This window comes from Bipolaris victoriae (assembly GCF_000527765.1).
Source record: "Bipolaris victoriae FI3 unplaced genomic scaffold scaffold_159, whole genome shotgun sequence".
Classification (NCBI taxonomy): domain Eukaryota; kingdom Fungi; phylum Ascomycota; class Dothideomycetes; order Pleosporales; family Pleosporaceae; genus Bipolaris; species Bipolaris victoriae.
In genome coordinates this window covers 38,812-53,185 of record NW_014575233.1, presented here as the reverse complement: position 1 = coordinate 53,185, position 14,374 = coordinate 38,812, and the positions used below count along the sequence as shown (strand labels likewise).

Below are 14,374 nucleotides of genomic sequence, written 5' to 3'. Positions count from 1 at the left end.
ATAAGCTCGCGATTGTTGGCGTTGTGGATAAAGACCGTACGTCCATTTTTGGTGTATGAGTATTGCTCTTTTGCAACACCAATACAGCAGCCTGTTTCATCCATATTGTATATGTCTTCAGGCAAGATACTACGCTCGTCGATAAGGTCTTTAAGTCTAGTATACCAATCAAGGATCGCTGCTGGCTCGTGGGCAAGCTTACGCTGCACGTCAATTGATTTTGCCTTTACGCGCCTATATTTTGGGTGCCTTGCGAGCCATCGTCGTGTCCAAAGCTTGCTAACCTTAGGTGCAACTTTATTTCGTCCTGTATACGGATCCTTAAGGAGTGAGTTTGCCTACTGCTCAACTAGTCCACGATGAATGCCAAAGCTAATATTATCGATAGCATCAAGATACCGCTCAAGAGCGAAATTTTGAGACTCATTAAGCCGGTATAAAACAGGCGGCTTAGCGCGATCACAGCGATTCGGAAGTCCAAGATAGGCGCGTTGCAGGCGCTGATATGGCAAGTTGTGGGTAGTTGCATAGGTTTTGATGTTAGGTTGATGGAGTAGGCGTAACGCTTGGACGTGCTTTTGCAACGCCACCACCTCTTCTTTATATACAGACTTTCTCTTATAGACCTTAAGCATGGTAAAAACGATATATGTAGTTAAGTTTATTTAATAATGAGTTGTTGTGGTAGATGTATGTACTAAAAGCTACGTGTTATCATTGAAATTCTGCTACAGCAGCCGTGGGGCCCGAGTACTCCAGAGACATTAGCAAATATGCGCAATCATTCCAAAAAAATACACGCCTACCACCCCTTGTTGTCCAGTAGCCAAAGCCTATATGTATTCTACTAACTAGTAGCTTCTAATAGAGCCTGGATAACTGAGGGTTGCATATGATGGAAGGGGCACATTGCGAAACTTGTAACACTGTGAAGTGATTTGTATTTCCAAAGCTGCCATTTGTTCAGCTTCCGCTGCCTCAATCCTACTAGCCGTAAGAGAATTAGAATCTAGACGGATCCCTTATCAGACGCATAGCTGTCTAATGAATGAAGTGCGGCACCAACTAGATGTTGACTTCCAGTGATAAGTGTCTGCATGCCTCTAGCTTCCGTTCCTATTTTCCTAGCAGAATCCAAGGCTTTCTGTATATTTGGTTCGTAGAGAATTTCGGAATTCTGGTGGAACCTCTTCCATATCTCACCAAACGCTTTGTGCAACGTGTCTTCTGACTTTGAAACCACAGCTATATCGCAATTAGTAGGATAATTTCGCAACAACGTGGTTATCTTCACCTGTCGTAGAATCGAAGTCTTGCTCTGGATCGTACAGAGTAAAAATGACATGATGGATGTGAATAGTGCTGAGGGTAGTGGCAAGTCGTTCTAGTACGATTTTGGCATCCCTCTGCTCTGAAACTTGACTGAAAATCAAGATCCGTACGAGAGATTCCCTATAAATGTTAGTGGTATGTGGCGGTAATTGACTTGGTGAATTAAGCACCTCTCGCCCTGTGAGCTCTCAATGAACCATTCTGCGGCCTTGCTAACGCTCATTTCATTGTGTGCACCATCCAGGAACCAGCTGAATGTTCCTTGAACAAGGAGTTGAAAGCGTCCCGGCCAAGAGAATTGATTTATGCCCTGTAAGACATCCGAGGACGCTATTTCTGCAGCACCTTTAGGGGCTCTTTCTTCAAGAAAACGGCGAACTGCAGCAAGCGCAACGGAACAGTTCGTGCGCTGGACGTCCGGCTTTAACTGCAGTGCATCTGCTGGGAGAGAGGGATCGTTCTCGACGAATTGGAGATTGATACCTTTCTCAGATGCACGCCTGAGAAGAACTTCGGCAGCGGAGGCCTCTTGAGGAGATGAAAGTGCATGAGCTCCGTGCTTGAAAATTCCCGCTTTATGCCAAGCAATGTTTTCGATGGTGGGACCTAACTGCTTGACGTGATCCATCCCAAGTGTAGTGACAACAGTCGCAACAGGATGCTCTATCACATTGGTAGCATCGTATTCCCCTCCATGATGGGTCTCGAATATAGCCGCTTCTACTCCTTCTCTGATAAACGCATGGAAAGATACTAGGGCGATGAGCTGAAGATAACGAGGCAAAGGCCGTAGACTGTCATCATCTTGTGATAAGACATCCCACACTTCGAAGAAATATCTCGCGAAAAGGTCTCTGGCAATGGGTTGAAAATTGATGCGAATCCTCTCTTCAGGGTAGATGAGATGTGGCGAAGTATATAGACCCGTTTTTCGTGGGAAGCCAGTCCTTTCCCCGAAAGTCCTAAGGAAGGACTCGATGAATGCACATGTACTGCCTTTGCCCTTAGTTCCTGCGACATGGACGATGTTTAGGTTATCAATCTCCGTAGTCTCTTTCTATCAGTAAGATTCTGGACTGCTCAAGGAGGCATACCGAGTGACCAATCTGATGCAGCCATTGTTTCATTCCAACTATACTTGGAGTACCCTTCAGGTCAGGTTTTCCTTGCGCATCGGGAATACGGCTTAGACCCGGTGGGTTGCTTCCCGGTCTTACACTGGGTCTCTCCGGGCGTCGTCGGCTGTGGAGGATGTTAATGGCGCTCTGAACTTCGTTAGGACATCGACACAAATGTGGCAAACTTTGATTTACTCTATAGCTTCTGTCAATCGGGCGCGAAGGCATGATTCTGCTCATTGCTAGCACTTAGCGGGGCGATAGAATGAACAGTTTGGGAATTTGCTATAACTAGCGAAAACACGATTTTGACACGTCATTTCGCTTATTGTCGTATCACGTGCTCTCACGTGATACGGAGAACTATGGAACAAGTCAACAGAATACAAAGCTCTAGAACACTTCGCTGCTACTCTCTTCATCCTAGCTCAAATAGATATATTCCAATTCTGTAGGGTTTTGTCACATGGCTGCACAGTTGCGCCTCGGTTACTTACACTCTCGGCAAAAAAATCAGCCGAAGCAAGATGAGCAGCCTGCACCATCAGTTCCATCCAAAACGTCACAAACACGATCAATAACGGCATGTTAAAACAAATCTAGAAAGTTCAAAAATTTCGCCAGCATATATAGCCTAGTGTATCAAGAGATTTCGTGATAATGATAATCGTGGATGCTGTCTCGTTGCCATGATGAATAAGTCGGCGGGGTGGCTCAACCAGTCCGTCGGCTCATCATCTGTCCGGCCACGGTAAGCGAGCGTCGGAAAATTGAGATAAGCAGGCTGGATTTGTTGAGAGAAACCGCCACTTGAATTGGGACCCATCCTTTTACACCATCTTAATCCGCTTTCTGAATATGTCATTTTTCGTGTATCGGGCACTGACCCCCGACAAAAGTAGGATCCGGCTCATCCATCTTCTACCCAGAAGCAGTCATGCTCCGTTCAAGACACCATCAAATGAACAGTTTCCAGACGCAGATGCTTCTGGGCTAGCAGTTCGGGTGTTTTGTACTATCTCTCATGTCTCTCTTGATCAGCCGCCTCCTTATTCTGCGCTTTCTTACACCTGGGGTGATTTGAATCAAAAAGGCCTCATTCTTGTTGGCGACGCTCCTTTCCACGTCACGAAAAGTCTTGAAATTGCGCTTAGTCATTTGACGCTAGAAGACAAGCCATTGACGCTTTGGATCGATGCTCTCTGTATCGATCAGGATGATGAAGTGGAAAAAACAGAACAAGTTCGACAGATGCAGCAAATCTACTCAAAAGCAACATCTGTGATAACTTGGTTGGGTCCAGCTGCGGAAAATAGCGACGCGGCGATGGACTGGATCCAGCGTTATGGGTCTCTGTCTTATGAACTCGGTATTGGATCCAGGCCGGAATTGCGACTTCGCCACCTCCTACAGACGTTTGAAGCAGATCCAGATAAACTACCTCACGAAGGTCTTAAAGAATTCCTTCGCGACATCTCTGCGCAGCTGTCACCGGGAACTCGCGACAGCGAAAGTGTTGGCACAGCCTTATCCAAACTCTTCAAACGAGCCTATTGGAGCCGAATCTGGGTAGTTCAAGAATTAGTGCACGCGAAACGCGTGAAATTCGTATGCGGAAACATTGCCGTATCGGAAGAGCCTGTTCATCACTCACTGAGACTACTGAGGAATTTCGGACAATACCAGCACTTCAAATCAGCTCAACACCCACAAGCAACTGATTCGGAACTTACATCAACCTCATTTGACATGCGTAACCCTGTTAATATTCTCAAGATTCGAAGGGCTGCAGGGCCGTTTCCAGTGATATACTTGATCCGAACCTTAAGATACTTCAAAGCAACAGACCCACGGGACAGAATCTTTGCACTCTTGAGTTTTGCTGCGGATGCAGCGGCATTTGGTCTATCTCCAGATTACCGAAAGTCCTGTAGTGAGGTTTATATCAGGACTACAATATCGCTATTGCAAAATGGTGTCTTTGATATTCTTTCATTCTGCGAAGCCCATAAAGAAAGTTCAGAACTTCCTTCGTGGGTTCCCGACTTCAATCAGATCAGCTACAGAGTTCCTCTTCAGCAAAGGGCGATGAAGCGAGAATCAGTGCCTATCACAACTGTTCTCCAACCCAGGTTCAGCGCTTCTGGGGATAACCAACATACACATCTCTCCTTTGAGCACACACAAGGCTTTCCTACGTCCCTATTAATCCATGCCAAGTTTGTGGATGAAGTGAAGTGTGTGGGCACTACTTGGGAACCACAAGCTTTTGGGCTCTGGCTGCAAGAGCTAAGGGAATTTTCTCATCAAAGCTCCCCTCCTTTTGAGCCTCATCACCTAAGAAATGTCTGGCGCACTGCAGTGGCAGATCAAGAGATCAGGCAGGGGAACCAAAAGCCTAGATTATCTGAACACGGTCTTGCAAAAGTACATAACTTATTGAGAAGTCTGGATTTGAGCGTTGCAAATGCACGAACGTTTGCCCACTTAGGATTAGAAGATTATCTTTATCAGTTGCAGGATGTTGCTTATGGCAGACGGCCTTTCCACACATCAAAAGGTCACTTAGGGATAGGACCTTGCCAAATGATGCCTGGAGACCTTGTCTACGTACTTGTTGGCACCGATGTTCCATATATTCTTCGCCCAAATAACCACGGCAAATTACGGCTCATTGGAGAAGCTTACACGCACGGAATCATGGACGGTGAAACTATGAAAGACGGCCCACCAGTGGATATGATTGCTATATATTGAAAATCATGCGAAAGGCTAGTTAATAAATCATTTCATTCTCTCGACTGATCTCTGATTCAATGCAGCCCGTGTCATCATTCAATGCTAGAGTTACCTTGGCGAGTCAGATGCCAAGGGATCAGCTTCTGGGGTTGATCAAGATCTCAGCAGTACAGTTGGAGAGAAAGCCGGTTTTGCAAGGTCCAAAGATAGTAAGGTGCATCTCTGGTCGAAGAGAGACGTTTTGTGACTAGCTAGTTAATTGAATATCGTTTTATTCTGATCTTAAACAACACACAAGGCCAGTGCTTCTAGAGAGCAGTCATTTCGGCTGTCTCCCCTGCATCTCCGAAGACCCAAGGACCCTTTCTCCATCCTTCTCCGCTCCAATGCTTATATAATGCACCAGTTGCGTTCGACTAATTACAACGCATCCCGAGAAACTATATCTCGACTCGAATTTCCTAAAAGAGACAAACACAAGGGCCACGATTTCGGAAGTTAATTCCATAGCATGATCTCGATACGAAAAGCTCGCAGAGTCCAACAGCTTTAGTTGAAATTACTCAAACGAGGCATGTGGTGAACATGTTTGCCAAATGAGACCGTCTCTTGCTTCTGCGGCACAGGTTCGGGAGTATAGGCTAAAACCGGTGCTAACGCTTGTGATATGAACGTAGATAGGAACAACGAGGTTGCGTCACAAACGCTTCTCTTGATACATCTCTCTTGGTGGGGCAAGCCCTTACAGAGATTGAGAAAACAAGATAGAGTTCAGTATTTGCGGCAGACAAGCTCGAGAACTTGTAGAAAATGTATTATAACTAGTTTCGCGTTGGTGGTGTGCATGCGCTAGCCCCAGTTTTCACGAGTTGCGCCTTCAGGCCGCAGATGCCATGTAAGCACGATCCCCAAAAAGCAATGTCATCACCAACCCACAATAAATGTCATATGCAGAGACAGAGTCCGCGGACTTGCTCCCATTGGTTTTTATAGTATCTTATGTCGTTATTGGTTATTAGCTCCAGGCTGTCGAGTCCACAAGCCGTCCCTCAATGTCCCAGGTATTGAAACAAAAAGCACTTCCTTCGGGATATTGCGAGCTCAAGTCTTTTGATGGACACTCGAGAAAGCAATTCTATGGCTACCTTTTGAGCTCTGGTCCCACATAAATGAACCCAACTGCGTCTGTTTAAGCTACGTCGCTTCTTGGCCACTTTTACACAACAGATTCACCAAGCCAAACTTCACCTCATGATGACAGGGATGATCTCCATCGAGAATGGCCAACAAGTCAGCATTACAGTGACCTCCTTCATCTCTATCTTAATAGCCATTGTCTCTGTAGGTCTGCGCCTTGTTGCCAGAAGCATCGGGAACAAAATCGATTATAGTGATTATTGCATTATTGCAGCCTTAGTAGGTCAAACATCCATAAAGGAATCACATCTGTTCTGACATGACTACTAGCTTTGTAACACTGCACTGCAAGCTTGTTGTATCTCACTAGTTACACATGGCGGCTTTGGATTTCATATCGTGGAGATTTACCAACGTTTTGGGCCTGAGACGGCAACCCTTTTCTTCAAGGTGAGCTTAATAAGTGGCCCTTCCTAACTTCGCAACCTCTGACTGCCTTTTCGCTGTAGGGAATCATGTCTTTTTCGATACTGTGGAACGCCACTGTGTGTTTCAGCAAATTGTCGGTTCTATTGATGTATCCGGCGCTGATACCAACGTCGTCAATTTTAAAGCGGACCCGTGTTCTCGGCACTTTGATCATAACGTGGAATGTGGCCGACGTTATTACTGCTTTGTTAATATGCCGACCGCTGGCGAAGAATTGGAACTTTACGTTACCGGGAATTTGCGGTAGTCAACCAGCGTTTTATTTCGCAATGGGGCTCGTCAACCTCCTCACGGATGCCGTGATTATCGTATTACCAATGCCATATCTTTACAACTTGCGACTGGCTTGGCACGAGAAGTTAGCCGCGATGGCCTTGCTTAGCGTTGGAACAGGGTAAGTGCGCGCTGTTGCACAGCTCTTCTTCTATTATTGATGCTGACAGCCAGGGCAGAACTTGGGCCATTAATATATACCGACAAACACTACTACCTGGTTTAGACTTCGCGGATATGACGTACAGCGGTGTGCTCGCCACAAATCTTTCCGGTCTTGAGCCTTCGGTCGCGATCGCTCTGGCATGCATTCCCCTCATGTGTCCTTTGTTCAGGAAGTCAAGAAAGACTACTCACTCCAGCTATCAGTGCGACAGTAGCAGGCAAACTAATTTTTTCCCAAAGAAAAGAAGCGAAACACATAGTCTCGACCCCACAGCTACGTTCCCGAGATTGGTGGACAACAACGATGCTTCCTCGCGAGTTGAGCTGCAACCTATCAACCCTTCGCACATGATTCGTGTCTCATCTGTTTGCAAGCACTAAAAAACAGCAGGCACTAGCTAGTCTCAACCACGCTATCGCAATTAAGTGGAAGTGGGAAGTAAGCAGAGACTGATCGAGGAAGTATAGAAAGACTGTAACTAGACAAGGTGCAGCCCTGATATTGCAACGTCAAAGCACACTTCTCAATGCATTAGATGGCAAGAGTCAGCGGCACGCTAATTAAGGCTTCTTCCCGCTGCGTACGCGTCCTCCTGGAAGATGCAAGCGTTCAACGCATCCGTAGACGGTTGAGAGTATACAAGTACAGTGGGGGGCTTGTAATGAAGCTTTTTGAAGCTGGGAAGAGCTAGTCAGGTAGAGTAGCACAACCTGAGGCTTCGTAGAGAGCCAGCATCCACACAAGATCAAGATTAGGATTACGACAGAAGCAGAAGAAGGCTACACTGTGCTACATCTCTATCTCCTTCATCGCCGAGGCGGCCTGCCATCACACGCTGAATCCATTATCAACAGAAACGTGGTGGAGGAGAGACGGACTCGGATTCAGGTGGGGTCCGTGTACCTGCAGTAAACGCGTGCAGGAGTATCACACGACTTCTGCCATGGCCGACGCGTAAAATGAGTAGATATCTTAGTAAAACGCAATATATCCGGCTCTATCTACAAACTGACCCAGGATCATGCTCGGAGCATTCTTCTCCAACTGTTGAAGCTTGTCCTATGCACTAGTATATCCTCGATTATTCCGTGCATCGTATGCGACGATCATGGAGTGATCAGAGCCCTGAAGAATCTTCTCCTCCATGACTTTGGAAGTTGGAGTAGAGCTGATTTGACGCCAACCGCCATCAGGAAGTCGCCAGCCTGTTCTCAGCGCTGACTCCCGTTATCCTGTTGCAGACTATCAGCGCTAATTCTCAGCTTTGCTCAGACCAAGGAGCCATACTAGCTCTAGCTCCCTTATTGCAATGTCCTATATAAGCTCACAATCTTCGGTCGCAAATACCAGAGTACTCTGGTGATGACTGAGAACGATATCCCGTACATGCTTGAGGGACATCCGGATCTTTTCCTCCTGCTTCAACATATATTTTATCTCTTCCAGTGTAGGAACCGATTGGCAAGTAATGCTTGTGCATTCGTTTTCATGCATTCGTTGTCTATAGAATTGAGAGAACTCAGCGATGAGCCTAGAGTTGTCTAACATCTAGCAGAGTTAACTGCATTGCAAGGGAAGGTAGAGTTTTCTATACCTCATTGACCTGAGTATAAAGTTCAGAGTTTACCAAAGGCTGATTAAAAAATTCAGCATAGCGTGCAAGAATCGATTCATTCATCGTAATCTCTAATGAACAAGAAACCTTCGAATGGTCACACTATAACGGGGAAAGCAAGGAGGGGCGAATGGTGTTACTGCTAGAGGCAGACACGAATATATGGCAGGGTAATGCTGGATGAGGCAGACTGAGACATTCTAAATAGCTTATGAGGGCGAGAAAGGATCAAGCTCTTGGTCCAATATAGACTAATTAGGTACACTTTAGCGTAGCCCTACAGGGGTAGCCCGGGAAGCGGAACCAAGAGGACGCCAAGGGTGATAATGAAACTTCAGGGACGTCCAATCGGTAAATAGGAAACCGCAGATCTTGGCGGTAAGAAAAGCCTTTTCGCGCATCACTTCTAATTCGTGGCTTGATTTGTTGATCTTAAGAAGGGGCTCATAATTCACCAGCTCGCCAAATTGGCGCTGCATGTATGTAACGAGCGGTACTTGCTGCGTAGGTAGAGCTAGTCGCCGAGGTGATGCGCGCTAGCGTGATCTATCACACAGTCAAGCCTCCCATTGCCGGGTGAGGATCAGGTGATCTTGTCACACACCAAAACAGGTCATCCCTTGGCGGAATGCTGGGTGCCCGAGACATTGGGGATAAAGGATAACCGAATTTCATTATCACACACGTCGTGATTATCTCAAGTTGTACTTTCTTACAAGCTCTTTTCCTGACAGGATTGTTACTCGTTACTCTGTTACAATATAGATTGGTGTCGCAACGTATGCAAGGCCGCAGAAGCAATGACTTCAGCCGAACCAAAGCAGCAAGCCACCACCTCAACAAGAAAAAACAATAGCTATACACCACAGATAAACACACACCCCATACCTGCGCATGCGACATTATGTAATGCGTCACTTAAGCTCGACCAATCATAACGCAATCCAGTAAGCTCCATTTCGACGCGAACTTCCTAAAAAAGACCGCCACGAGGGCCACGATCCCTGACATTAGCTCTAGAACGTGACCTCGATACGAAAAAAGCTTTGACCTGAAGTGCGCTCCTCGAGTTACCAAGAATCGTAATCTGTCCTCGGCGAATTCTCCTCCGCGGCACTATACTATGAGTAACGTCCCTCCTGGTGCGGCGAAAACTCCGGTGGGTCAAAAACAACTAATAAGACGCTGCGTCAGGTCAAGACATGTGCTACCTTTGCACTCTTATCAGTTTCTTTCGCCTCACTGGGTTTTTCACCGTATAGAGAGGGAAACCAGCTTTTGTACCTATTTTCCGAGTATTTCCTGTAAGGTCTGGACAGTGGAAAATTGTAAAATAGCTTTCCGTCGCTAGTCGTGGCTACCTAGTTCATCATCACTTCAGACGGCTCCTGCCATCTAGGTATGTGCTATCCGACTATTTTACTGCGGTAGGTGATTAGCGAGCGACCATCCTGTGCTAAATTGTATTTGCGACCCCATGTCACCCATCCGTTTAAATCCGACTAAGGTGAATATGTGATTTAGTCTATGACGTATATTGGTGTCCGCCATTACCATCGTGATGCATCAGATAAAGTACACATTTGATCCTACCCTAGCTTAATTTGAAAATAAAATCGCACAAATTAAGAGTTGAGAAGCCTGAATATGAGATCTTTGCCCTTTCTATATACTCAAATCTGTGCAACTCAGCCTTGCAATGCTAGTAGTAATTTGGGCCTCATTAGCGCTGACCTAGAGCTGTAGAGATGAGACATGCTTATCGTACTATTAACTGTAGCGTCTGAAAGATTACACGTTTAGATCAAATGATACATGTCCTGTAATAGCGTTCTTGGACATCCGAATGACGCTCTACAAGAATCGTGTAACTACCGCTAGTACGATCATGTTTAGATATAGGACTAACGTTGTGTAAGATAACGATTGGCAAAAATGAATTCATATGGCTTCTTACAGATTAAATCATTAACAGAACATTCACGTCACATTCCGCTGCTCCACGTCGATCCTATTCTCGACGTCGCCGAGAGATACTACTGAGATGTGTTCTTTCTCCGCGGAGGCTTACTGACGTGCATCAATGAGAAGGGGGTGGGGCTGGGAGGACGACCTGATGGATAGCGGTGGGGACGCTTAAATGGGTATGGATTACCGATCTTTCCGGCACTACTAAAGGTGGCAAGCGTCTTGTCAAGTGCTGTCTGGACATTTTCGCAACTCAGATTTACTATTGGTCTTTCTCCACACACTTTAGTACTGTCGCCATTGTTGATTTTTTGTATAATCTCAATAGCCTTTAACTAGATTGGACGAATGCCAATGTCATTTCAGGTTTCTAATACGATTTCTTCTCATGAATGCCTGGAAGGGAAATCGTCTGTTCTTGATCCATCCAAAATTCTCGCTCCGGCCGTTTCTGGCTCTCTCGTATGGCAGGGAGATGAGATCAGTTCAACCGAGTACGTAGTCAAGCTCGATGATCGTCATATCCTGGATATTAGAGCAGCTGTAATCAGATTCAAGCTTAAGTATCCAATATCATTATTTAATAAAGCAAGACCTAATTCCCATTCCAGTCACTGGACTTCCGCGCGCAAAGATAAGCACGAACACTTTCGTTCTTAGCAACCTGGATTTGATGAAGATGTTCTCATCTATCAGCAGAGAGCTCCATCACGGTAAAGGTGTTGTTGTTCTGCGAGGTCTAGATTCTGCTCATTTTAACGATGAAGAGGCCGTTATCGCTTTCGCTGGTATCTGTTCGTACATTTGCCCGGAACGAGCAACTGACTCTTATGCCAATCAGACGCTAAGCCACATTATTGACGTTACCAAAAGGCAGATCCCAGAAGGTTGCCAAGGTATTGGTTTAGCTGGCTCTAAGGTGACCTCATCCATGGAATTCCACAGTGATCGCTTCTCAGGCGACGTAATTGCTCTTCATGTGCGCAATGATGGCGGCTCTGGTACTGGGGGCGAACAGTTTGTCGCGAGCTTTCCAAAGATCTACAACGAACTCCTAAAAAGAGACCCTGGGGTTCTAGAAACAATGGCAGAGCCAAATTGGCCTTTTGAGCTGAAAAAGAAGTGAGCTCTATTATTCTCTGCTAGCAATATACGAAAACGAACTTCTACTGACAAGGCTTAGGGATGGAGCACCCTACCTCGAGTTGGGCTCTACGCTCTTCTTCTCGAAAGGCAAACCTATGTGCCAGCTCGTAAAGGCTCCACTTCTTGGTACAAGCAATATCCCACGTGACCCCTCTATGCCTCAGGTTACGAAGAAGCAATCGGATGCAATGCGCGTTGTCGAAGAGCTAGCCAGGCAATTCTGCACAAAAGTCGACCGTCAACAAGGAGACATTCAGCTTTTCCATAATTTGAGCATTATGCATGCTCGTGCAGAATACTGTGGTGCTGGCGAAGGTGCTAGTACCCGTCATTTGTTGCGCATGTTCCTTCGCGACTCTAAGAACGCTTGGGATAAGCCGGCCAGATGTCGTTGGAGCTTTGACGATCCATTCACATCTGATAGGCCACGGAGTCTCCCTGTCTTCGATACAGACCCATGGCGTGCTATCAGCGGCCGTGAGAGTCACGGTTAGATATTATCATCGCTGAAGGTCTGAGAATGGCTGTGATTCTGAAACGGACCTTGGTACTGTCATACTAGAATACGGTGGGATTGAGGCGTTTGAAGATGTAACAATGGGAACGGTTGTTATGTTGTATCTAAGCTACAGTCATGTAGCTTAAGACTGCTATTCTAATAGTTTCTGCTCCTCTGGCTTATTATTATATTTGTTGTATGGGGTGTCTGTAGCGTCCCGCCACGTAGGATGTCCTCACCACACAGGGTGCTCCACTACCCAGGGACGGACGTTATACGTCCTGCACATCACGAGACTCGAATGTCGACTCCAACTACTCCATAATTCCTACCAACGTAACAGTTGCTGCAAGCTCGTAGTTTCTTATTAGCGGATTCATCAAAGAACGCAGCTCTGAGTGATGAAACCTGGGCTCTGATGGTCGCTGCATTCAAAAAGTGTTTTGATTGGCTCTTTCTTGTTTGCGTTACCCCACAAACAGCAAATTCTGTTCGCGTCATCGCTCTATCATCGGACTGTATTTACCAACGTCGTTTCGCACTACGACTGCGCTATTTTCGTTAACTATCCTCAAGATGGCGGACCCAATCAGCGCAGTATCGGCCATCATTACGCTCGTTACCTTCGGTATCAAGTCGAGCTCTACGCTGTACCAGACCCTCAAAGAACTCAACAATCATCAAAAATATGTGAGAGAGCTGAAAGCAGAATTAGATGTGCTGAGTCTAGTGTTAGCGTCTCTACACCAGGCTATCCTGGATGATGAGGCAGACTTCACACTTCTAAAGCTTCCTCTCTTCAGATGTGGATGTGCTTGTATAGAATTCAACATGGTTGTGAAAGATGCTACTAAGCAATTTTATGGTTCTCTGGCAAGTTTTCGAGACTGGGCAAAACTGAAATATATGGGTGACGACATCGATAATTTCACAGATTCACTAGCAGCATACAAGTCAACAATCAATATCGCGCTCACAGACGTGCAGCTTTAAGTTCCATAATTCTATGCCCGACCTCACATGCTAGAGCTAACTAATCTCCTTTAGTCGCAAGTCTTCTGTTGCTCTGGAGCGTCTTGGAGATTACAAGGATCTTATCACAACAGCAAAGAACGATCTTGAGGCGCGACTCGAAACGATCGATGAAAAGCTCCAATCTTTAGTAGAGCGCACTATGTCAAGCTCGGCAACACCAGAGCTTCAAAGATTGAAGGAGGAGCGCTCAAGCACGCAAAAATGCCTTCTGATTTGCGCTCAGTTCTCCACGCTCATCCAGCAGCTTCAATCATCATCAGCAAAGGATTTTCCCCAAGGCGTAGACAGCATACCTGAGAAGATCACGAGCGATAGCATTCGAGAATGCAGAATTACTATGGAGCAAACAAGTGCGAAATTGGAAACTCACATGCAAAACATCTTAGATCGAATGATGGTCAGCTCAAGCGTAACAGTGACATAAGAAGATATAAGATCCCTTGCAAAATTGCGCGAAGAATGGACAAGTACTCGTAAATGCAGAGATATTTGTTCCCAAGCAGAACAAAATTTAAAAGAAAACGTAAGCGTTATCGACAACTACGCTACAGGCAACGAAGCCGTGCAATTTCTAGTATCAAACAGCCAAAAGATAATACATGGCAAGAACCGTGGACACGGGGACTATATCAAATAACTCGGTGGTCATCTCAGCGACCAGCCTATCCACAAAGTATCCGGCGATTTTTTGCAGATGAGTATTCAGAGGTCAGGATATGGAGATCTGGATAACGCGGTACCTGAAGCCAAAGATATGGATAAGAGAGGAACAAACTGGTGGCCAGAATACTGTGGAGGTAGGACGCTCAAGTCCGAGCCTGTTGCAAGTGATTCAAGCAGTCAGGCCGAGCTAGGTA

The 14,374-nt window shown here is 46.0% G+C and overlaps 7 protein-coding genes across 7 annotated transcripts; 4 read left to right on the top strand and 3 right to left on the bottom strand.

The window, feature by feature from the left end:
* On the bottom strand, positions 1-164 carry COCVIDRAFT_44096 (hypothetical protein; the record flags this gene model as incomplete). The annotated part of the gene is made up of 1 exon (XM_014695483.1): positions 1-164. A coding segment is annotated over one exon (164 nt), but the record flags the coding sequence as incomplete, so codon positions are not given.
* Positions 165-1,009: 845 nt separating this feature from the next.
* COCVIDRAFT_42651 (hypothetical protein) lies at positions 1,010-2,678 on the bottom strand (the record flags this gene model as incomplete). Its single annotated transcript, XM_014695482.1, has 5 exons — positions 1,010-1,245; positions 1,295-1,452; positions 1,503-2,383; positions 2,427-2,597; positions 2,646-2,678. 5 exons carry the CDS (start codon positions 2,676-2,678, stop codon positions 1,010-1,012), a joined length of 1,479 nt encoding a protein of 492 aa, XP_014550968.1.
* A 630-nt stretch (positions 2,679-3,308) lies between these two features.
* Positions 3,309-5,207, top strand: COCVIDRAFT_31423 (hypothetical protein; the record flags this gene model as incomplete). Its single annotated transcript, XM_014695481.1, has 1 exon — positions 3,309-5,207. The coding sequence occupies one exon, from the start codon at positions 3,309-3,311 to the stop codon at positions 5,205-5,207; it is 1,899 nt and encodes a 632-aa protein (XP_014550967.1).
* A 1,236-nt stretch (positions 5,208-6,443) lies between these two features.
* Positions 6,444-7,634, top strand: COCVIDRAFT_20708 (hypothetical protein; the record flags this gene model as incomplete). Its single annotated transcript, XM_014695465.1, has 4 exons — positions 6,444-6,605; positions 6,657-6,776; positions 6,836-7,209; positions 7,268-7,634. 4 exons carry the CDS (start codon positions 6,444-6,446, stop codon positions 7,632-7,634), a joined length of 1,023 nt encoding a protein of 340 aa, XP_014550951.1.
* A 934-nt stretch (positions 7,635-8,568) lies between these two features.
* On the bottom strand, positions 8,569-8,932 carry COCVIDRAFT_42649 (hypothetical protein; the record flags this gene model as incomplete). Its single annotated transcript, XM_014695480.1, has 2 exons — positions 8,569-8,802; positions 8,849-8,932. 2 exons carry the CDS (start codon positions 8,930-8,932, stop codon positions 8,569-8,571), a joined length of 318 nt encoding a protein of 105 aa, XP_014550966.1.
* Positions 8,933-11,191: 2,259 nt separating this feature from the next.
* COCVIDRAFT_114097 (hypothetical protein) lies at positions 11,192-12,477 on the top strand (the record flags this gene model as incomplete). Its single annotated transcript, XM_014695479.1, has 3 exons — positions 11,192-11,380; positions 11,472-11,959; positions 12,021-12,477. 3 exons carry the CDS (start codon positions 11,192-11,194, stop codon positions 12,475-12,477), a joined length of 1,134 nt encoding a protein of 377 aa, XP_014550965.1.
* A 581-nt stretch (positions 12,478-13,058) lies between these two features.
* On the top strand, positions 13,059-14,154 carry COCVIDRAFT_42647 (hypothetical protein; the record flags this gene model as incomplete). The annotated part of the gene is made up of 3 exons (XM_014695478.1): positions 13,059-13,463; positions 13,537-13,867; positions 13,946-14,154. 3 exons carry the CDS (start codon positions 13,059-13,061, stop codon positions 14,152-14,154), a joined length of 945 nt encoding a protein of 314 aa, XP_014550964.1.
* Positions 14,155-14,374: the final 220 nt, after the last annotated feature.